The sequence below is a fragment of the Martes martes genome (genome assembly GCF_963455335.1).
Source record: "Martes martes genome assembly, chromosome: 10".
NCBI classification, from domain to species: Eukaryota; Metazoa; Chordata; class Mammalia; order Carnivora; family Mustelidae; genus Martes; species Martes martes.
In genome coordinates this window covers 29,778,093-29,801,152 of record NC_137898.1, presented here as the reverse complement: position 1 = coordinate 29,801,152, position 23,060 = coordinate 29,778,093, and the positions used below count along the sequence as shown (strand labels likewise).

Here is a 23,060-nt window from a genome sequence, read left to right as displayed (position 1 = left end):
ACTCTGCACCGCCGTGGCATGAAAGCAGCCGTAGGAAAGATATACGTGGATGGGGCTGCAACCCTCCAAAACGCTTTACAAAAAGGCCACTTGACCCTGGGACTATAGTTTGTAGACCCCCCCTTTTGTCACAGACCTTTTAGGATTGTTACTGCAGCATAACTTAGCCTATTTTGATATACTGGGGCTGTGAGATGGCCCCCCAAGTGAGATCTTTGTCACCTGTGTTGTCATCTTTCCTGCTCCCTCTCCATAATCTTTCCTTTTTCCTGGAAGAAAAGCCTAACTTCTTTATGCTTCCATACCTGTTACTGTATCATGTGCCCATGAAAGGCACAAGAGGCCTCTCTTTCACACAAGCCCTCTTCAGCTCAAACCTGAATCCTTCATTAGCCGTCTCCAAATCATTGGTTTCCATACTTTAGAATCACCAGAAGGGGGTTTAAAAAGCAAAAACAAAAACAGGGTGCTGGGCTCCACCCCTGGAATTTCTGGGGAGAACTTATATAGTAGAATATTTCATGTCTGATCTTAAAGACATTGGTCAAGTTCTAAGGAATAAAGCAGTGACTTTTTCAAACTTCCGCGTGCATACAAATCAGCTGAGGATCTTGTTAAAATGCAGATTCACACAGTAGGTCCAGGATAAGGCCCGAGGTTTTGATAGTGATAGTGGTCAGGGTGAGCACACTAAGAGATACAAGGGGCTAAAGGATTCTGATCTTCCCTTCCAGCCTCTAGGTGTAGCACAGTATAAGTGCTTCAGTCTTGAATAACCTTAGGTCAACTATGACTTCTCTCACACCTTACAATTTATTAGCAAATACTGTTGGTTCTATTACAATATGCAAAGCATCCAGCCACCAGTCACCACCTTCACTGTAACACCCTGACCTTGGCCACCCCCATCTCTGGGCCATATTATTTCAACAGCCTCCTTGTTGGGCTCCCAGCTTCTCCTCTTGCCCCACTCTCCCTCTTAATCCACGCACATGGTAAATTTTTTACACAGCAGTGAGAGGATTTCTTTAAAACCCAGGGTGACCCCGTCACTCCCCTGCTTAAAATTGAAACGATGTATGCGGTGCTACCCATTTCACTTGGCAAAGGACAAAGTCCTTAGGATGGCCTGGCAGGCTTCAAAACACTGTACCTCTTTTTTGTCTTTGACCTCATCTCCTACTCTCTGCTTTAGCCACTGTGGCCTGCTTGCTGTTTTTGAACCCACCGAGCACACTCCCATCTCAGATCCTGAAACTTGGGTGTTTCCTCTACCAGGAAAATTCTTCCTCCAAGATAACAGCTTGGCCTCACACCCTTCTTTGCCTCAAGTGCCAGTAAGGCTTTTCCTGACAACCTTGTTTTTTTCTTCTGTACCATTTCACTATCTGACATTTACTTTTCTTTTCCACACTTAAAACGAAATCCCACAAAGATAATTTTGTTTTGGTCACAATCCCTAGCATTAAAGAGTTCCTAGCACATACTAAGGTGCTCAATAAATATCTGAACAAATAGCTAACATACTTTGCCGCTAACTGGAGTATCTTGAGCCTGGAGGCTGCAGTCGTTTCCCTAGCCTCCCTCAGGATACACTGTTGCCAGCCAGAATTACTCATTTTATTCCCTAGAGAATAGTGGGGTTTGCTACGATCCTCTTCAAAACCCTTCTTCAGAGAATTTAAATTATAAATTGGTCATTTGCTGTTGTCACACATTATGTGGCTGAGATCTCTCAGATTATGTTCCTTTAATACATTTTCTTCCAGCACTTGGCTTTATTGTTTGTTCACTGTCCACACCCATCCCGCCCCCAGTTTAATTACAGGACTGGAATAATTCTCTTGGAGAAAAAAAAATTGTTTTGTATTCATTCAACATTCTCTTAAAGAGTATTGGGTAAATCCGAAACAAAAATTAAACAGTCTAATTTACACTACTTGGGCTTATTGGATAAGTGTCATTTTAAGACATTACTTTTAACCCGAATCCAGAGTTTTAAGATTTTTAATAAGCCACCCATCTTGCTCATTTCCAGCGCGTTCTACAGAGGACTCCTAGGTTACCTACCCGGTGATTGTTTTGTGGGGAAAGCAGCGAACTGTCTCTTTTCAAAAGACCTTTTGGGGTGTGAGAGTTTGCTTGCTCTACACACAGAAGGAATTCTAGAAGCTGGGATTGCACCACCCACCCCACGCACCCCTTACTTGCAGAAACCTTTGCCCCCCCCCCCAGCCCTCCCCCCCCAGCCATAAGGGCTCTTTACAGGGCAGACGCCAGCTCCGATCCAGCTGCTTGACACCTATTGTCCCCGTTTGGATGTCAAGCGATTTTGCCTGAAGGACCCTAGCCTCGATTTTGCTCCAAACTCAAGGCGCCGCTCCTGCAGCAACCCCGGGGCCGTCCAGACCTACGCTGAGCGGCCGTCCCCCAACGACATAAGCTAGAGCAGCGCGGTAGGAGGCCCGGTGGGCCCTTCCCTGCAGGCGTTCGCGCTGGGCAGCCCGAGCGGCCGCGAAGGCCCCCTCCCGCAGCTTCTCCCGCCCCCTCCGCCCCAGAGGGCCGGCTGGCTAAGTCCCTCCCGCTCTCGGCTATCCGCCTCACTAGCAGCGGCTCTCGGTGCAGCGGGGATAGGGCGAAGCGGCCTGCGCCCAGGGAGCGCACGACACTGCCCGGAACGCACAGCCACCCTTGCCCCCTCAGCCGCCCACTCGGGATCTCCAGCGGCCTCCGCGCGCGCACGGTGAGCGCCACCCGGACCGAGGCGCTGACCGGGAAGAGGGCCGCTGCCCCGAGTGTCCTTTACCTCCGGATCGGCTGGACCTTCTCGAGGGGCTTGCTCCCCAAGTCTCCCCTCCCCCCAACCCAACCCCCCACCCCGGTTATTACCAGTGCCCTTCTCCACCCTTCTCCGCCTTTTAGCCCCGACCTCTCCTCCCTCCCTTCCTCGCCAGGCGACGAGTGCCGGCCCTCCCCGGCGGGGACCGTTGCACTGGCCGTTGGCGGCCGGCGCTGCGAGGCCCCGCCCCCGGCGCGAGCCTCGGTACCCCGGGGCGGGTAGGCCGAGCCGGCGGCCCGCGCGGGGGAGGGGCGGGGCGGGGGGCGGCGCGAGGCCGGGCCGGGCGCCCCGCTGGCGGGTCGCGCGCGCGTCCTCGGTCTCTTCCTGCCCTCGCGGCGCGCGCCGGCCCCATCCCCACCCGCTCGCGCAGGCTCCCGCCGGCTGCGCGTTTTGTCCCGCGTCTCGCCCCGTCCGCCGCCTGACTCGCCGCTCTTGTCCTCCTTCCTCCCGCTTTTTCTTCTCTCCTCTCACGGTCTAAAGATGCCCTCGGCCACCAGCCACAGCGGAAGCGGCAGCAAGTCGTCCGGACCGCCACCCCCGTCGGGTTCCTCCGGGAGTGAGGCGGGGGCCGGGGCAGCTGCGCCGGCTTCCCAGCACCCCGCAACCGGCACCGGTGCTGTCCAGACCGAGGCCATGAAGCAGATCCTCGGGGTGATCGACAAGAAACTTCGGAACCTGGAGAAGAAAAAGGTGCCAGGAGTTGGCGGGGACGGGAGGGTTGGATGCTCCGACCCTGACTGCCGGGGCCTGCCCTCTGCCCGTCCCTGGCGCATCCCCTCCACTCACCCCCACCCCCCACGCCCGGCCTGCTCAGTCAACGGAGCTTGGAGCCCAGAAAACGGGCTCCTAGGGGAGGTGCTTGTCACCTGACCCGGACGCGGCGCTCCCCCCCGCCCCCGCCGCCCGGGCAGTTTTATTACTCTCCTCCGGCGGTGGGCCAGGCTTTTTGGCCTTTGGGAGTGGGATGCGTGAGGGCGGGGGGCTGTCCTGTCGCCAGGCTGAACTGAGTGATGCCCCTCTCTCTCACCGAGGCCCTATTTCTTTGACAGAGGCCAGCGGGGAGAAACGAAGGGGTCCCGGTGAGGGGACTGAGGGCTCAACCGACCGCCTCGTGGAGTTGGGGCGGCCTACGTTGTGTCGCCGTGGGGTTGGTCCGCTCCGTTACCGTATACCCGAGGCCTGTTCAGTGTCTCCTCTCCTCTCGGGAGGGGGAAGTGTGTTTAGGACCTTCATCTAGAATTGGTTCTCTCTCAGGCCCCTTTGGAGTGGGTCTTCGATTTGCTGCCCACCCCCCGCCCCCGTCTGATGGGCGCCCCCACGTTTCCTTCTTTGTTTCAATTGTCTAGGTGCCCCCTGAGCCTCACGCTCAACTTGACCCCGAGAAGATTTTCTGCAGCGGCTCTTTGCCCCACCGGGACTGTAAAGAGGGATGGGAGGGAGACTGCCACGATTGAGATTCGTTGGGGGGCGTGGGTCCGGGTTAGACCGAGGGGATCGCCAGGTCTCTGGGCACATGGAGAGAGCGTCTAACATGGCGGCGGCTGCGAGGAGAGGGAAGCGCTTTACAGGAGCTGCATTGTGAGCACAAAGCGAAAGCAGAGGGGGAGGGCAGAGACCAGGCAGCCGCCCCGGCTGGCCTTCGTCGCCCCCCCCTCCAAAAAACAGTCGAGCCACACCCACAATTTTTTGGATTCAAGTTGGCCATTCTAGGTCACACCGTGAGGTTGATCTTCAAGTAGGTCTTTTGTTTTATGCTCTCAGTGCAGGACAGTGTACCAACTCTGTTGAGAGCGACACGTGTGTGTGTATGTGTGGGTGTGTTTGTGTGTGTGGGTGTGTATGTATATAGAGAAAGGGTCTCGGTAGAGTGAATAATTCAACCTTCAGTAAGACTGGAGGTGGAAAGGAAGAAGCAAATCAGTAGAACAAAAAATAGGGTAATTAAATCTGTGACTGTTCTGCAAACTTTTTGCCTTTAACCTTAAAAATAAGAACTTTGCTTGGATAACTTCTGCTTGTTTGCTTCTAGTAAAACATATTTATAACATTTTGAATTTTGACGAAGTCATTTAAAAATGTTTATTTAGCCACCCTACCTAACAGTGTTACTTAAGATGCTGAGACTTATTTAGCTAAAATTTGGGCCATAACAAATAACTTGAAGAAAATGGTGTAGGCCATAATTATTTTAATTGCTTGTTCTAGGATTTATTTTCTATTTCTTGGGAGTTTTAAAAGATTTTTAGATTTGATACTAATCTGTCTCATTTTTCTTACTGGGAATTTTACTTGAATTTCTTATATTTTATTTGAAATCAAGAGATGCACTGCTTGTAAATGCTTACCTTATTGGTGATATTTTATTTTTATAAACAAGTGTGGTTTATTATAAATGAAAGATACTAGATTTATCAATAGCAATAAAACAAAAAGTATTTTACTTGTAAAGTAGCTACATTTAAATATGTAATGGAATTAGCGTGCCCATCTGATTTAGTTTTTGCTACTCTATTTGAACTTGAGACTTAGGTATCTTTTTAAAACATTTTATTGCAATAAACAGTCCTGTCAATTTGGTTGATGCCTGTGTGGCTTAATTTCCAAAATTCTTAGGAAATGCCTGTTTTCTTTTAGGATAGGAATCAAAAGATAAATAGTAATGGTGTAATACTGTAAATGTAGACATTTGGATATAGATATATATATTTTAATGACTCAAAAATAATTTTTCAAAGTTCTTAGTGTAAAGGCAGGCACTGGATTAACAGCCAATTTAGTTGTGAGGTGACTGAGTCTAGTGCTCCAGATGCGAATGGGAGTTTAGTGTATAAGCTCTATGAGGACCTGACAGTGACAGGTCACTTGTGTGTGGATTTATATTATATATATATTGCCTAACACCTGCCCACCCAGCCGCCCCTTATACAGGGGAAAGTAATGTAACTATTATTACAGAGATAATAGACTAGGCTAGTAAGTACTGAAAAATTCCTTGTAGTGGGGTGGGGGGGAGGGGGGAGGACTACACAAAGTAACAAAAAGTATTTCATGTCTTTCCCCCCTCCCCCATCTTCTCAGTGTTTTGGATGATAGTGGAAGGGTCTATTACAGTTACATGAGGCTTTTTTTATAACTCACAGAATGAGCTACCTACTTGTTAAATAGTTAAGTCTTGGCAGTACTGATGTTGTGACTTAATTACTATTGAAATTAAGTTTTACTTTTTGAGAAACTCAAGGCATTTGGATTTTTCTCTAAACATCCAGTTTCTAATTTAAATTGTATTCTATATCTAGAGGATTTACTGTATGAAAGGATTTAACTGTGATTTTTCGGTAGTGAGTGAGCATTTCTAAAACACGTAAAATAGGATTTACTTTACAAATCAGTTTTGAACCTTTGTGGAAATCCTTGTGCAGTAAAGTAAGATGATATTTATACCTGGATTTCCTTTTATTTCAGTCCACATAGCAACTTATATTTGAGCTGTATTTCAGACTTGACTTATTCATAAGAGTCTTCTGGACAGAATCTCTTTTTTTAATGGATTCTAAAATCAAGTATCCTGACCAAAATTACTACCAGATATGTAGTGTTACTTACTTTAAGAGTTGGAGAATTGCAATAATATTGTTGCATTTCATATAAAATACAGAGTTATTCATTAATTTTCTAGTAAGTTGAGCCATGAGAGGAAAGCTAAGCATCTGTTCAATGAGAATGCATGCTTAACATTAATGAAATATGATCCTGTTATGTAATGCAACTAAGTGGCCTGGTAGTTTTTGAAATTTGGGCTTATAGAGACTATGTGTGTATTTAGCAAAGAGAAGAAATGTAGCTGTAATCAAAAGAATGAAGTGCAAAACTTCATTTACAGATCTTTGAACTTTTATAAATAATCAATTGACTGATTGCCTAGTCAGTTTGTTGGTATAGAATATGCAAGATGGTACTTTGAAACCAAGCCTTAATTTTAATTGAAGAGAGAGCTCATTTATATGGTAAGATGCAATCAGTTTAATGTAGAATAAAGGATGTTTTAATAGATGACATTTTAAAATTTTATGCTTTTTGGAAATAAAAAAGGTTTAGACACTAGTGATTTTGGTAGGTGAGAGATTAACCAAGTGTTCTATTGCAAGACAGCTTGACAGCTTTGTAACCAATATGTGACCATAAGTGATAGCCAAACTGTACTTACTGTTTTACATACTATTCCCTAAAGTCCTTTTGCTCTTTATATCTTTTCAGTAAATATACTGAAAAAGGATGCTGTCATTGTTAGAGAAGATAACATTTCTTTGCAGAGCACTGCAGTGTGCCTCTACTTAGAAATTCAGTGCAGCTGTTGTACAGAATGTGTTAAGTATTTTGAAATAAAAATGTTCTTAACTATTTTGTAAGTAAAATCTTTCTTGGGGCTAACATCTAAAGTTTTTCTTGACAGTGTTAAAAATCTCTGATGTATTCGCTTCTCCCATTGGTTGCATGAACTATTTCTCTGCAATGCAGAGGGCAAGATTACTTTGTTTTGCATTCACCTTGTTACAGGGAGAAAAAAAGCATTTGTAATCCTTTATTTGCTTCTGCCTTCCTGGGTGTGTTTTGTGTGTGTGTGTGTGTGTGTGTGTGTGTGAGAGAGAGAGAGAGAGAGGGAGAGAGAGAGAGAGAGAAGTATTTAAAATTGGAATTTAAAAAGGAAAAGATGTTAATTTCCTCATGTGATAATACGGGTATCTTTTTCTTGCATGAGTAGAATTCCGAGTATTGTAATGAGGATGAATTGGTTTAACCTGAGCATGTTATTTTACTCTAGATAATTCCCATGTGGCAAATATTTCTGTCCAAATACATTTTGTGTGACTTAGACATTAAACATACAATTTGTCATTTTATGTATTTAATATTTGGTTTACATTTAGGAAGATTACTACTGTTTCATCTTTTAAAAAGATTGAATACTTTCAAATGTTAAAATTATAACAACATGGTGTTAATTTTATTACTATATTGTTGATAGGATCTAAGATACTGTAAGACCTTAAAGTAATTTTAGGATTTGGTCGAATTCATTTTACAGAAATGTAAATTGAGATGCTCAGGTAAAATGACCCAGTTTGGAATGAGTGAATTCCAAGGTCGCTTGTATTATGAGGGTAATTAGAATTTGTAATGCTCTGCGACGTAAGTAATTTTTCATATTTAAGCTGACCCTTTAGAACCAAGTGAGGCTTTTTACATTAAATCTCTTAATTAGAGTTCCTCTGTTTTAAAAAGCTGTGAAAGCAAAAGGACAAAGCTTTTTTATATCTTCATTGTTAAACCTTTATTAATACCTTGTTAAATTTGTGTTTGTAGGCTGTTCAGATAAGGGGGTCTTGAGAATAATAGTATAGGTAAAGAAAGTCCCATTTTATCAGGTATCATTGGGACATCTGTATTGTTGTGATGGAATGAATTTTTAAAGTTTAAATTCTGAAGTGTCTATGCATAGTTAAGCCCTGAACCCGCATTTGCCCCTCTGGACTCAGACTTGATTTGATTGTAGACCAGATAATTTGGGAAAAGCATTACCAGAGGAAGGAAGTAGGAGGTGTGTCATCCTTTCCATCTTAATTCTTGTATTTCAAGCTTCTGGGTATCTTTAAGTAATAGGTCCCTTTTTCTGGGGGCAATGAATTGTATGTAAGCACTAGAGAAGGATGAGAGGAGTAGCAGAAGAGACAGCCCAAGTTGGAATTGTAAATTGCTTGGCTTCTGTTCTTTATTTCTCCCACTACCTACACTGGTGCTTTTGTTGGATAGAGTATGAGTGTAAAAACATACATGAAAGAGACTATAGGGCAGAGTTCAGGATTCATATTTCCTTAGGAAAAGGAAGATATGCTTCTTGGCCATGTTCAGCTAAAGTAGTCTGTTTCCTTTGATGTCCTGTACTGTCTGTATCTGTATACTTCCTTGACATTTTGATATTGTCTTATGTTCTTACCTTTTGTGTTTTTCTAAATAGGTGGCTAAGCTCCTCTGGGGCAGAGACTGTGATTGATACTACAGTGTGCCTTATGCATGGGAAATGCTAAATAAATACTTGTTAGTTTGACTAACTAATTATATAGAAATATTTGTAGCTTCATCAACAAAATCCTGTTCAGATGGATTAATCCATGAGGGAGAAAATGTTTTTTTACAGAGCTATTTACTGCAGTGTTTTACTGAAACGGAATTTTTCCTGAAGAATTTTCTTCTCTTTTGATTCATTTTTTAAGTCAGTAGCGTAGATGGGTAGGCAATTACAGCACATTTTAAAATCTTGGTACTATAAGCATGATTTGTAAATAGTCTTAGGAAGGAGGACATAGATGAATCTTGGTATTTGAACCATTGTAAATTATTAGAAATTTCATTACATTTCCCTTAATATTGTTATCTAGACATAGAAGTAACTGAAATACACTTCTTAGTCATTGAAAAAAACCCTTTGATCACTATTTTAAATGAATTACAGTTCCCATCTTTTTATATAACTCTCAGCAGTGTGTATAAAATCATTCAGTTGTACTGACTCATCCTAATGAGTAGTTTGGTTAAAATAACTAATAATTCAAAAGATAATAAGATTATCAATAATCATTTGTTTTTCGTATGCACAAGCTTTAGACTTCTTAAGAATATCATTCAAAGTAGGTGATGCTGGAACTCTTCAGCATTATCCTAGGGTCAGCTGCTTCCATTCATTCAGACTTAACTGCATAATTACAGCCATGGACAAGGAATAAGAATTTTTATAGGACTACCTTTTACCTTTTTTTTTTTCCTTTTCAGTGGGACTGAAAGTCTTACCAAATTTAACTCCTGGTTACTTACTTGCTTGAAAAACTGTCTTACCGTGGGATCTTAGATAACATCTAGTTTAGCATTCTCTTACTCTTAGTGTTGAAGAAATCCTGAATTCTTGACAAGTACTCAGTTTCGGCGTTAATCAGTCTTGTAGGGCCTGGTAAAATGCTCATTTCTCAATCTGTTTCATTTTTGGACAACTCTTTAAGGTCTTGATGTTAGAGTCACCTCTCAACCCACCCTTCCCATACTCCCTACAATGTTTAATACTTACTTTGTTTTCTGGAACAGCTCAGACATCTGCTACATGAGAAGACTTCTAGCCTTTGAAGAGCTGTTTCGGATCACCTATGGATTGTAGTATATGTTCTCTCTACCCTCCTTTTTACAGTTGGAAACTTGTTTCTTAATCTCTTTCTGTTTCCTGTGAATATTACTAGTAACTAATTGTCAGTTGAATTGGTGGAGGGTGAGCAGGAGGCAGTCAGCTGCCCACCATTAGGTGGGCAAAGTCAGAATTGATATTTCTAGGTGAAGAACAGGGAATGTAAGGATTGGAGGCTTGAAATAGGATCTAGAAACACCACTGATGATTATAGAAAGTGAGAAGAAAAGAAATCCTTGCCTTTGGTTTTGCATTTGTCTTTCTGTAGGTTTTCAATACTGTAGAAGGGATTTATTTGGCCTGGAGACACAAAATAATTTATAGATAGGTGCTCTTAACTATTTTTGTTATTTATTTGTTATTCGTTTTTTAACTTTTCTGTTTAAGTTTGGAGATTGCTTTGAGAACAGAGGTTAGTTTCCTGGAGAGCCAAGCTAGTTTTTTTTCAGATGTTGTCCCCTCCTAATCTTTCTTTCTTTCTTTCTTTTATTTATTTATTTATTTATTTGTCAGAGAGAGTTAGCACAGGCAGACAGAGAGGCAGGCAGAGGCAGAGGGAGAAGCAGGCTCCCTGCTGAGCAAGGAGCCCGATGTGGGACTCGATCCCAGGACGCTGCGATCATGACCTGAGCCGAAGGCAGCCGCCTAACCAACTGAGCCACCCAGGCGTCCCCCCTCCTAATCTTTCTTGTGTGACTATTTATAATTGTCTAGTTAAAGAATTTTTGTTTTTTTGGAGTCTCTCTTTTCTGTTTCTTTCTAATTATGTAATTTTAAAATGTTTTCTTCATTTATGGAATTTGTTGGATAGAAGAGGAAGGAAGGAAAGTTCAAGATAGCTATTTTGGATATTTATCTTCTGGCACCCACATAGCACTGTCCTGAAATTTTTAAAAAACCATTTCAGTAAAGTAACTTTTGTGGTCATGAAAAAAATCTTAGGGAAGAACAGAAGATCTAGTTATATTGTGATTCAATAGTATAATAGTACTGTGGAGAAAGGAAGGGAGGAAAACAGCAGGGCAAAAATGAGTTGTAGCAATGGCTAGAATCCAGAGTGACATAAAGGAGGAACATATTGAGGCACAAATGATTTTTCTGAGATGGATGACCTTAGGCAGGTTATTAACTGCCCTGTCTTTCAGGTTCTAGTTATATGAAATATGATTGATAATAGTCCTTGCTGATAGGGTTAGTTGCCTGATACTTTAAATTTGAATGTCTGTGTCTGTCAACTATTAAAAGCAACAAACAGGAGATAGGGTGGGACTGGGCAGCACTTCTTGGGGTAATTATTTCTTAGGACCATGTTGTCTTTTTTTTTTTCCTTTTCTCTTTTTTTCTTTCTTTTTTTTTTTTTTTTTGGAGCGCACACAAATAAGCAGCTGGAGGGGCAGAGGGAGAGGGAGAGGCAGACTCCACACCCAGCAGGGAGCCTGATGTGGGGCTTGATCCTAGGACCCTGGGATCATGACCTGAGCTGAAAGTAGGCACCCAAATGACTGAGCCACCCAGGTGCCCCCACATACTGTCTTGACATTTATGGGGTATAGTCACATCTCTATCCTGTGGTTCCCCTTTAAAGACTGGATAATCTGTGAAATGGCCGTATTTTTATCTTGCTCATATGTGGTGCTATAAATGAATGTTTAATACTCTCAGAATGTTCAGTAGTTTGAAAAGGAGCCCTAAATTGAATTTCAAGATAAGTATTTCAAGATAGAAAGAATTTAAGAGGTCAGGTTTTTGTTACCAGTATTGTGATAGACTTCTGATGAAGATATCTTTTTATGCTAGGAAAACAGCTCTATTTTCCAGAAAAAATACTTAATATTCATTTTATGTGGATGCTATGAGTAATTGACCAGTTTGTTAGTTCTAGGTATTAGGTAGCCATGTTCTAGCTTAGGGAAGAAAAAAGTTGTGTTTGGAGCTGTCTGGAGCCCTTTGCTCCTGTACTTGCCCCTTTACATTCATTGGAGTTAATGTTGGATCAGTCATTGTGAAAAGCAAGTTATTTGCTTATTGATAGAGTTCATACTGCAAATTTAACCCCAGATGAAGAGTTTTTCTACTTGGACTTTAAGCCATTTGAATGGGCTGTGACAATAGGAACGAAGCCAGTTATGATAGTGCTATTCGTCTTTGAGTTATTTGCTCTTGGGACTAGAGCAGATACCATGTCTTTTTTTTTTTTTTTAAATTTCTGAAATCTGTTTAGGAGTGAGCTGGGATTGCAAGCCACCCTCATTTTGAAAGGCAGAAAATTAGACCAATTGATTGTCCTAAGAGGCTTTCTGTTGCTAGTGTGAAATTTGGCACTCATCAGTAAGTTTAATTATAAAGCACTCTGAACTTCTGGACAGTGCACGGTTTAATAAAAGTACTGTGAATGGAAGATGGTAACTCTTCAGTGTTCAGATCATAAATGGGTCTTATGTAAATGGCTAGGTTAAACAGATTCATAAGCTGGTTTAGAAAACCACCATTCAACAAATTTTCTGAATTTGTTTAAAGCTAAACCTTGAAGTAACCAAATTGAGGCTGCCATATAATGATTTTTATGGTCACAATTTATATTAGATGTTTGATTCAAAATAATTTATTTCTGTCTTTTACTGGGTTATTACAAGGGAATTACAATGTATCTGATCGAGGTGACTGTTTCTCAAACTTAAGCACATGTTAGAATCATCCAGAGAGCTTGATAAAACACAGATCGTGGGGTCCCATCCCCAGATGCATCTGGGGTGGTGCCTGAGAACTTATATTTTTCTTTTTCTTTTTAAGACTTAATTTTTTTTTTAAGTGATCTCTATACCCAATGGGGTTTGAACTCAAAACCCTAAGATCCAGAGTTGCGTCTCCACCAACTGAGCCAGGCCATCCAGGCACCTTGAGAATTTACATTTATAACAAGTTCCTAATGGATGCTGATGTATTGCTGGTTTGGAGACCACGCTTTGGAAATCACTGGCTTGTAGATCAACACAGGGTCTCTGCTATGTACAAGTCTAGTTATATGTAATGGGCAACAGAGGTTCCCTTAGTTCAGATTCCACGGTGACAAAAGACTTAAGTACCCAAGCAGCCAGGAGATCCTGTATTATACTGATAAAAACAAAAACTAGTGTCCTTTAATATAGAACAGTTTTTTAATTGTCCCTGCAGTCTTATTAGTAAGTTTGAGTTTCCTCAAATGAGGGCTGTTTATTAGGAACTTTGACCAGACTTAGCATCTTGCTTTTTTGAAGATTGGGCCAGGATAAGAGGATAGGGTATTTATAACAGTAGTATAGCAAGTGTTAATGGCTGTAGAGGAACAAATATGAAGCTTCAATGAAACTTTTGTTTTATTATGGTTAGAAAAATGTTTTAGATAAGACCTGTAGTTTCCATTCATGTAATTAATGACATTTTTTGATTGCATCACTAAAGCTGCCTTAATTCAACTCACAGGTATAAGGAAGTGTGGTCAGCTTTTGAAAATTCCCTGGTAAAGAGCCTTGAGATTGTTCAGTTATATCATGATTTTTTAACATGTTTCTTCTGTCACAGTAAACTGTCATTTCTTATGGTGTTAGTGGCAGCTTTCCCTTTAAAAATCATGGCTCTTAAATTATTATAGATTGAAATATTTGAAACCTGTTATAGCAGTATAAAAAGCAGAAGAAATAGATGTATGATTTTTAATGAAAAAATCTTTGTTTTGGCTGCAAAGTCTTTGCATAGTTTTTGGTGATGGTATTCAATGAAGATAAGTACTGTGAAGCTGAGTTTCACGTAGCAACTGCTTTCCCTTTCTTTTGAGTTCCCTTTCACCATTTTTCCAGTTACTCCTCTGTGATAGATTACTCCAAAACTTACTCCATTTTCTGATGCACAGAGACTCTGCCTGTCAGGGATTCAGACAGGCACACAGTGGGGTTGGTATCTCTGCTCTGTGATTCCTGGGGCCCCAGGTGGGAAGACTAAGGCTTGTTCACTCACATGTCTGATCCCTGGGTTAGAATGATTCTAATACTAGTATTGCTAATCTTATATAAGGCCTCTTCATTGGCTTGGCTTCCTCATAGCATGGCAACCTCAGGGTTATTGGACTTCTTACAGCTTACAGCTTGGGGCGCCAAACACGAGTGTTTTTAGTGACTAGCAAACAGAACAGAGATACATTGCTTTTATGATATAGCCTTGGAAATTTACAGGATTGCTTCCACTGTGGTCTGTTGGTAGAAGCCCACTGAATACAATGGCAGGGGAATTGGACTAGTTCTGCATGGGGCAGTATCAAGATCACATGGTAGAAGAGTTTGTACAACTGCCTATGTATCCGTCTTTGGAAAATGTAGTCTGCCATAGAAATTTGGGATGGATGAATACTAAATTTGTTACTGTGTAGAAAATTGGGGGTTTTTCTGCTTTAGGATATCTTGTCCTGGTATAGGACAGTATAGATTCCTATTCAAGGATTATTGTAGTTAAAGTCCTGGCAGTATCCTGAAATCTGTCATTCTTACTATCTTCTGTAGTATGAAATTTCAATTTTTTATTATACAAACTGTTCATTGCAAATTATCTAAGTGTACAAAGCAAAGCAAAAGGAAACAAGTTCCACCTATAATTCTAACACTCAGGTACCATTCTTAACATTAAAAAAAATTGTCATATATATTTATATGTGTACATGTTTTAGGATTTGAGTTGACATTCATTTTAATTGGCATATATGTTTTAAGTTCTTAAGACGTTAAATGCTAAAGCTAAGCCAGGCACGTAAAACTGTACCCTATGAGGGGTATATAGTATACTCAACTCTATTACTTTAGATTAAGCAACAGCTTCTTTGAAAAACGTATAAAAAGGGAAGATAATAAATGCCAGGTATAAATTAATAGCAGTTTTTCTCTTGCCTAATAGTTAATTTAGAATTTTTACTGTAGTAGCATTACATTTCGGGCTCTCTTTCCATTCTTATATCTTCTATTATCTACATATTTCTAAACAAGAATCCTTACTATAATAAAATATTATTACACCCTGAGTCATCACCATTAAAAGCAAATCTTGTTTGGTTTGTTATTTTTTTTTTTTTAAAGAAAAGTGGCCTACTCTTTTAAAAAAGAAGTGAACTGTCTTTATTCATCCTCAAAGAGTGTTCAAAGGCAGTTGAGCATATCTTTTGTACCTGGAATTAGGCCTGCTGTCTTTTTTCAACAGTCAACCTTACACAAATTTTATACCTTTCCAGCTGAAGGTTATTTTGTGAAATAATCCACCTAAGAATACAATTGGATACTTTCAACAGCCTTAATGTTTTAATGTTTATCTTGGTTTTATTTACCTCCAAGATAACTAAGGGATTGTTATGCTTTTTTTTTTTTGGAGGTTTTACTTATTTATTTGAGAGAGAGCGAGAATAAGCGGGAGAGGGGCAGGGCGTGATACCAGGACCCTGGTCTCATGACCTGAGCCAGTGGCAGACGCTTAACCAACTATGAGCCATACAGGCATCCTGTTAGGCTTTTTAATTTAGGGTGGAATGGTTATGCAAGTTGACTGTTTCTGGTATAAAGAAAATGGATCATTTGACCTAAAACTAATTAGTATTCTTTTTAAATTTATTTGACCCTGAATGCATTTTATTAGATTTTGTATTTTGTTTCATGGTTAGTTTTATTTTTGCTAAGGGTAAGGAACAATATATGTTCATAATTTATTGTGATTATATTAATTAAAAATATTTTTCCCCCTTGGGGTCCCTGGGTTGCTTAGTCAGTTAAGTGTCCAACTCTTGATTTCAGCTCAAGTAATAATCTCAGGGTTGTGAGATTGAGCCCCAGCGTCAGGCGAAGCGCTGGGTGGGGAGTCTGCTTAAGATTTTTCCCTCTCCTGCCCTTCGCCCCATTAAAAAACTTCTCCCCCTTAATTTAGGTTTCTGTTTACTCCCTCTCCTGACCTTTAAAACAATAACTTAATTCTTGATTTTTGCATTACCTGGATATCTTTTCTTTGGGGTCTTATCAAATAGTAGTAGTCTGGGAAACTGCCACAGTTTTCATTTTAGTGAAAATAAAGATGACTTAAACCAGAGGTTAATTTTCTGTTCCTACTTTCACACATTTAATTCCGTTTGTGAGAAAATAAAGCAAAGTCTTTGACTGGCACACTATCCGAAGGGGATGGGATAACTGAAGTATCATGTTACTCAAAAGGAATGGATGAAGCACATCAAAGATATTAAGTACTTGGGTCTAATCAGGAAAAATACACTCTTTCTATGACTTAGTCACAGCATTTCTTTTTTTTTTTTTTTAAGTCACATGAATTCTTTTCAAGGGGCAAGAGAGGGACAAGAATTCAACACTAAAATGTCTATGTCTGATACGCTCCTGTATAAGTAGGATTGTAACCAAATTGTATCCCTCACTCATGTGGGTAGGAATCATTTATGCAGACCATCTGATGCATATCTTTTTTTGAGAAACCTAAAGAATAAGCATTGCTGTGTCATGTCATTGGCTTATAGTACAAAATTTGGTATCATTCAGCAGGGGCTGGAGTACCTTCATTCATTTTTTTAGCTCACTGGTTATTAAATAACTTACTTTATGCACTAACTTACACTGAAATTAACGAGGGGTGCCTGGGTGGCTCAGTGGGTTAAGCCTCTGCCTTCCGCTCAGGTCATGATCTCAGGGTCCTGGGATCGAGCCCTGTATTGGACTCTCTGCTCAGTGGGAAGCCTGTTTCCCCCTCTCTCTGTTTGCCTCTCTGCCTACTTGTGATCTCTCTCTCTGTCTACTTGTGATCTCTCTCTCTGTCAAATAAATAAATGAAATCTTAAAAAAAAAAACCCACCCTGAAATTAACTAAAAAGCATCTTTAGGGCAAGATTTGAGACAAACTTAGATGATGATACGGGTTTGTATTTCAGCATGGTTAGGCTGGTGTGTACTTTAATGTGGGGCATAATTCTTTTTTTTTTTTTTTTTTTCTTTTAACATAGGGCAAGCTTGATGATTACCAGGAACGAATGAACAAAGGGGAAAGGCTTAATCAAGATCAGCTGGTAAAGATGCTACATTTTATTAAGGAGTGTATGTTTAATAAGAAAATTAATTTGTGGTTCTTTGTGTTTTAGTAAAATTGGGTTTTGTCTTTGTTATTTTAGGATGCCGTATCTAAGTACCAGGAAGTCACAAATAACTTGGAGTTTGCAAAAGAATTACAGAGGAGTTTCATGGCATTAAGTCAAGATGTAAGTAAAAGACTATATATATGTTTATGAAATATTAAAAGTAAGGCAGAACATTTTTTTTGTTTCTTTGGGTTTTAGTCCTTGTATTACCGTCGATAAGCTCTCTGCGAGTTGAGAGGATTGTATTATACCTAAGATGCTTTCCAGTTCTGTAAAGTTTAATGTAACACCTGAAAGATGCCTGAGAACCAAGGTTTCAGATATGACAAACTTAATATAGTAGTTACCCTAAAGATTTCATTGTTACAAAAATTAGTTTATTTATATACACACGTGCACTTATTTTCTGTATATTCCTTGTATATATGCACATTTATTTTTCATATATTCCTTTATGCCTAATGACGATCTTACAATTCTGTTAACTATCAGAAAATAGAGTCTTGTTTTTATATTTGGTAATCACTGTCTTCATTAGGGATCTTAAGGAATGTGGCAGACTGGGATACATTCGTCCTGTATCAATTTGTGATCCACCAAAGTGGTGTGTTTTTCCCAACATCTTTTGATGTGATAGAAGTCTTTGGGAACAGGACAAAAATTAAATACAAGCAAAGTCAAATAATTTGTTGAAAGTTGAGACCAGAAAATTCCTATCCTTCTGAATTGGTGTTAGCTTATTTGGAGAGGGGTTAACAGCATTTAATACAAAGTTGCCTCCAATTTTGTAAAATGAATAAACAAAACAGTTTGTTATGTGAGGAGAGACATTGTAGTACATAGATAAAAAATTCTGATTCTGGAACCAGACTGTTTTGAATCCTGATTCTGCCACTCTTACTTAGTAGTTGTAGGACTTTGAGTTACTGTTAACTTTTAGTTACTTGTCTGTCCCTATAACATTCAGGCTTTTCCAGAGAAATAGGACCAGTAAGTAGTATCAGAAGAGAAGCAGGGAGAGGCTGTCACACTACTTCAGTTTTCTAATCTGTAAAGTGGCGATAATAATGGTCCCTACCTCATCACAGAGTTGTGCTTGGAACAGCATTTGACGTAACGGCTAATATATTTCAGGCACTTAATATTATCATTACTTATTAAATTTGATTAAAGATGATATCCCTCCAAATGGAATAATAAGGAAGCTTAATTTACACCAAAATAGGGAATTGTTCCACTTCACCTAGGTCAGACCCTCAGGCTTGATGAATCCTGGCCAATTTGTTTTTCTTATTTCTTTAAAAAAATATGGATCATAGAAGTAGGATTGCTATACAGTTTAATAATACAGTCAATCAGTTTCTCAGGCTACTAACACTGTATAAGTGAAAATACTTGTATTCTCCTTTGCTTTTGATTTAACACTGATGTTTGCAGGAACTTTTCACCAGGCATTTAAATTCATTTGCAGTCTTTATTGAACTCTGATCCTGTATTGCTCCTTCCCACAATTGTTAAACACCTTTTTTGTTTTGCATTCAAGAGTTCTTGAGCACCTTGCATTCAAGAGTTCTTGGGGCACCTGGATGGCTCTGTTGGTTAAGCATCTGCCTTTGGCTTGGGTCATGATCCCAGAGTCCTGGGATCGAATCCCAAGTCCAGTTCCTGGCTCTGCAGGGAGCCTGCTTTTCCCTCTCCCTCCTGCTCATGCTCTCTCACTCACTCACTCTCTCAAATTTTAAAAAAAAAAAAAAAAAAAAAAAGAATTCTTTAATGTTGCTCCAGCCTACCTTTTTGAGTTTTCATATTCTTTACTTGAACTCACTTTATCCAAAGTGGCATTCTTTATCTTATTTCTTTTGCTTTCTTGACTTATTTCACATTCCTGCCCCTCCTCCTATATTTCCGGCCCCTGGCTACTGGCTGCCTCTCTGTCCTAAAATTGCCTGTGCGCGTGCGCGCGCGTGCGCCCGCACACACACCCCCAGCCTCTGCTCCCCAGTAAGATGGAAGGCTTATCTATCTTAGGAGTAGATGTCACTTTCTCCTTGAAAGCTTTCTCTACTGCCCTAGCTTAGATTTCATCTCTATGTTCACATGCTGCTTACTGCTAAATGTCATTTAATCTGCTACCCTCTCTGCTGCCATCTTAAATTTGTCTTATTGTAGACTACATTGTTCTCCTAGGTCTCTCTTTCCCATATCTCCCTTTACTGTACATTTCGTATGTTTTTATTTGGTTTTCTCTGTCTCAGTTTATCCTAGTGAGGCTTGAGAAAGGGGAAAAGGTGGGAAATAAAACACTTTTAGGACTCTTGAAAAAGATGACCTTTTTTTAAAAGTCAAGTTTCTTTTTCTTTTGTTAATTTATTATTGTTTTTAAGTAAGTTCCACATCCAACATGGGGCTTGAACTTATGACGTTGGAGAACAAGAGTTGCATGCTTTACTGACTGAGCCAGCCAGGTACTCCATAGTCACTATTTTTTTAAAAAATATTTTTATTTAATTTTATTTGTTTTTTAAGATTTTATTTATTTATTTGACAGAGAAAGATCACAAGTAGGCAGGGAGGCAGGCAGAGAGGGAGGGGGAAGCAGGCTCCCTGCTAAGCAGAGACCCTGATGTAGGGCTCGATCCCAGGACCCTGAGATTATGACCTGAGCCGAAGGCAGAGGCTTAACCCATTGAGCCACCCAGGCACCCCATTGTCACTATTTTCAATATGTTGGGATAATACAATACTAATGTGGATAGTTGGGGATGAGGAAGGCAATGGTGGGTTGTGGCATCCCACAACCCCTTCATCCCTGTGAGTCTATAGTAGATACTTAAAATGAAAAAATTTGGACCATTTTTCCATAGAAGAGATGGATATAGGTAAGATTTTTTATTGTTGCTGTGTTTGGGTTTCTTTTTTAATTGACTCAGGGCTTAATTAGAAATTTTAGTTTTTATGCTTTTTATTATGAAAAATGGCAGAACTAAAGAAAGGGATATAATGAACACGCCTGTATCCGCACTCAGCTTCCATGGTTTTCATCTCATGGGCAGTCCTATTTCATACATACCCACAACTACTCCCTTGTTCGCTCTCAGCTAGGTTATTTTGAAGCAAATCCCAAATACATCCTTTACTGGTAACAATTCAGTAGTATAATACTTTATAGGGAGGGGAGAATGTGTTCTAAATTTCTAACAACTGTTTAAAACAGATGATGTATTAAATATTAATTTCTTACTTGTAATTTGGGAGTCATCATTTTGTATGTCAGGATCACATACTCAATGAGTAGGTCTTATTTTTATTGGACCTGAAATTGGTTGAACTGTATTAGGAGTTTTGTGAAATTAATTTCAGTGTCTTATGCTTACACTTTTAATGCAGATTCAGAAAACAATAAAGAAGACAGCGCGTCGGGAGCAGCTTATGAGAGAAGAAGCAGAACAAAAACGTTTAAAAACTGTACTTGAGCTCCAGTATGTTTTGGACAAATTGGGAGATGATGAGGTGAGAACTGACCTGAAGCAAGGTTTGAATGGAGTGCCAATATTATCTGAAGAGGAATTGTCATTGTTGGATGAATTCTACAAATTAGCAGACCCTGAACGGGACATGAACTTAAGGTATAGTTATTTGATAGTAGAAACTTCTAAATGTTGACTTGACAACTAAAATGTAATTAATTAATTTTTAAATTACTATTACTATTATAAGGTTGAATGAGCAGTATGAACATGCTTCCATTCACCTATGGGACTTGCTGGAAGGAAAGGAAAAATCTGTATGTGGAACAACCTGTGAGTATTATAATTTTTTATTTTGTAACTAAGAGTCTTTAAAAATTAGTTTTCTATTTAAAAGTAATGTTAATTGAAGAAATTTCAGAACTGTGTAAATAACATTCATCTACTGTTTACTTTTGGTTTATTGGTTTATTTCCTTTTTTTTTTTCCTTTTTGCTGAGTGTGTGTGTGAGTCACAAACACCAATCATAAATCGGTAGAGATGGGAATCCTAACTTACCATGGTTTTGTGTAACTTACTCTGCTTGAAGTTGGACAGATTAACACCAAATAAACTTTTCAGAGTTGTTGGTATTAGATAGGGACTGGTTTTTTTCCTTATTCATGAAATTTTATGAAGAATACTTACTATACCTCATACATTTTACTCATGATCCTTGCTTTCATTTTTGCTTAGTTATTTTTTAGACTTCTGCTAATTTGAGGATATTAATTTTTTTTGTATTTTTTTTTAAACCTTGATCTCAAATGAACAGTGCATATTCATTTTAAAGAAAATAGAGACATTTAAGTTTCACTGCTGGGGTGCCTGGGTGGCTCAGTGGGTTAAGCCTCTGCCTTTGGCTCAGGTCATGATCAGGGTCCTGGGATCGAGCCCCACATCTCTGCTCAGCAGGGAGCCTGCTTCCCTCCGTCCCCCACAGCCTGCCTCTCTGCCTACTTGTGATCTCTGTCAAATAAATAAATAAAATCTTTAGGGGAAAAAAAAAAGTTTCGCTACCTCAGTAAATTAGGAATTTTAGGTTTATTTCCTTAGTAAATAAGGGAATAGGTTCTTATCTTTGCTATTTATTAAGTTGATTTAGGGAAGTAGATTTTGAACATATTAAGATCAATGTATCTGTGTTTATACCTTATTTTTAGCTCTTTGGTGGAAAATTGGATAAAAAGCTTTAATTGGCAAAACTGTATGATGTAATTTGGAGTGTATTTGGTTTAAGGAAATAGGTAAATCAAATATGGAAACCAACCTTTTTGTATTTTTTCATGTAAGAAATAATTTTCTTGGTTTGTTAACTTGCATTATTTACTGTATTTCTTTGTAAAAAAAATCATTTGCTGCTTAATTTTAGATCTGCATCAAATATGTACTGAATTTATCATTTGAAGTTCGAATAGAAAGAAATCTACATGTGTGTATAAACTTGTTAGCTTAAAAAGTAGTTTTAGGTCAAGCCTGATCAAATTTTCACGAACGTTACTGAGGAGTAACGAGGGTTAAATGTCTAAGCTTATAGCTTACTTTGGTGTTATTTTCTACCTAGTCTTGTTCATCTTAAGAATGTAACATCTTTATTGCTAATGAAAATTTACTAATGAACTCAAATTTGGTGTTTTTATGTGCATTTAGTTTTCACAAGTTTTTTAAAACAAGTAATTCTTAGTTTAGAGGCTCTGATGCAGAGGAAGGGATATGTGAAATGTTCATTCAAAAACTTGTTAGTTTTATTGTTAATAGGATTAACTATATTGTGATAATGTCCTTGAAGTTTTATTTATCTGTAAAGTGACCTATTAAGGAATAGATACATTCTACATACATAGGTATATTCTACATGTACTATATAAGGCCAGGAAGTTGAGATTAATTCTTTTTTTTTTTTTTTTTTAAAGATTTTATTTGTTTATTTGACAGAGATCTCAAGTAGGCAGAGAAGCAGGCAGAGAGAGGAGGAAGCAGGCTCCCTGCTGAGCAGAGAGCCGGATTCGGGGGCTCGATCCCAGGACCCTGGGATCATGACCTGAGCCGAAGCCCGAGGCTTTAACCCACTGAGCCACCCAGGCGCCCCGAGATTAATTCTTGACACATACTTTCACCTGCTGCCCTGCCCCCTTACATCCAGGTGTACCAAATTCTGACAGCTTTCCCTTTTAAATATGTTTCGAATCTATCTACTACTTTTTCTCTTCCACTTTTCTGCCTCTTGTCTAATGCAATCTCTTAACTAAATCCACCCTCCCCATCCTTCTTTAAATTCTTTTAATGGCTTTCTTATATTACATTTTACATACAGTTGTTTTTAACTTAAAGACCTTGCATGTTCTGGCCGT

At 39.5% G+C, this 23,060-nt stretch overlaps 1 protein-coding gene across 1 annotated transcript in view; it reads left to right on the top strand.

The window, feature by feature from the left end:
* Nucleotides 1–2,562: 2,562 nt before the first annotated feature.
* CAPRIN1 (cell cycle associated protein 1) overlaps nucleotides 2,563–23,060 on the top strand; it is a 39,218-nt gene continuing 18,720 nt past the window's right edge. Inside the window, exons 1-6 of the mRNA XM_080817434.1 lie at nucleotides 2,563–2,743; nucleotides 3,320–3,529; nucleotides 17,071–17,133; nucleotides 17,236–17,322; nucleotides 20,590–20,828; nucleotides 20,920–21,002. Of these exons, the coding sequence (XP_080673560.1) occupies nucleotides 3,320–3,529; nucleotides 17,071–17,133; nucleotides 17,236–17,322; nucleotides 20,590–20,828; nucleotides 20,920–21,002 (682 nt within the window). The 5' untranslated portion in view covers nucleotides 2,563–2,743. The remainder of the gene's footprint in view (nucleotides 2,744–3,319; nucleotides 3,530–17,070; nucleotides 17,134–17,235; nucleotides 17,323–20,589; nucleotides 20,829–20,919; nucleotides 21,003–23,060) is intronic.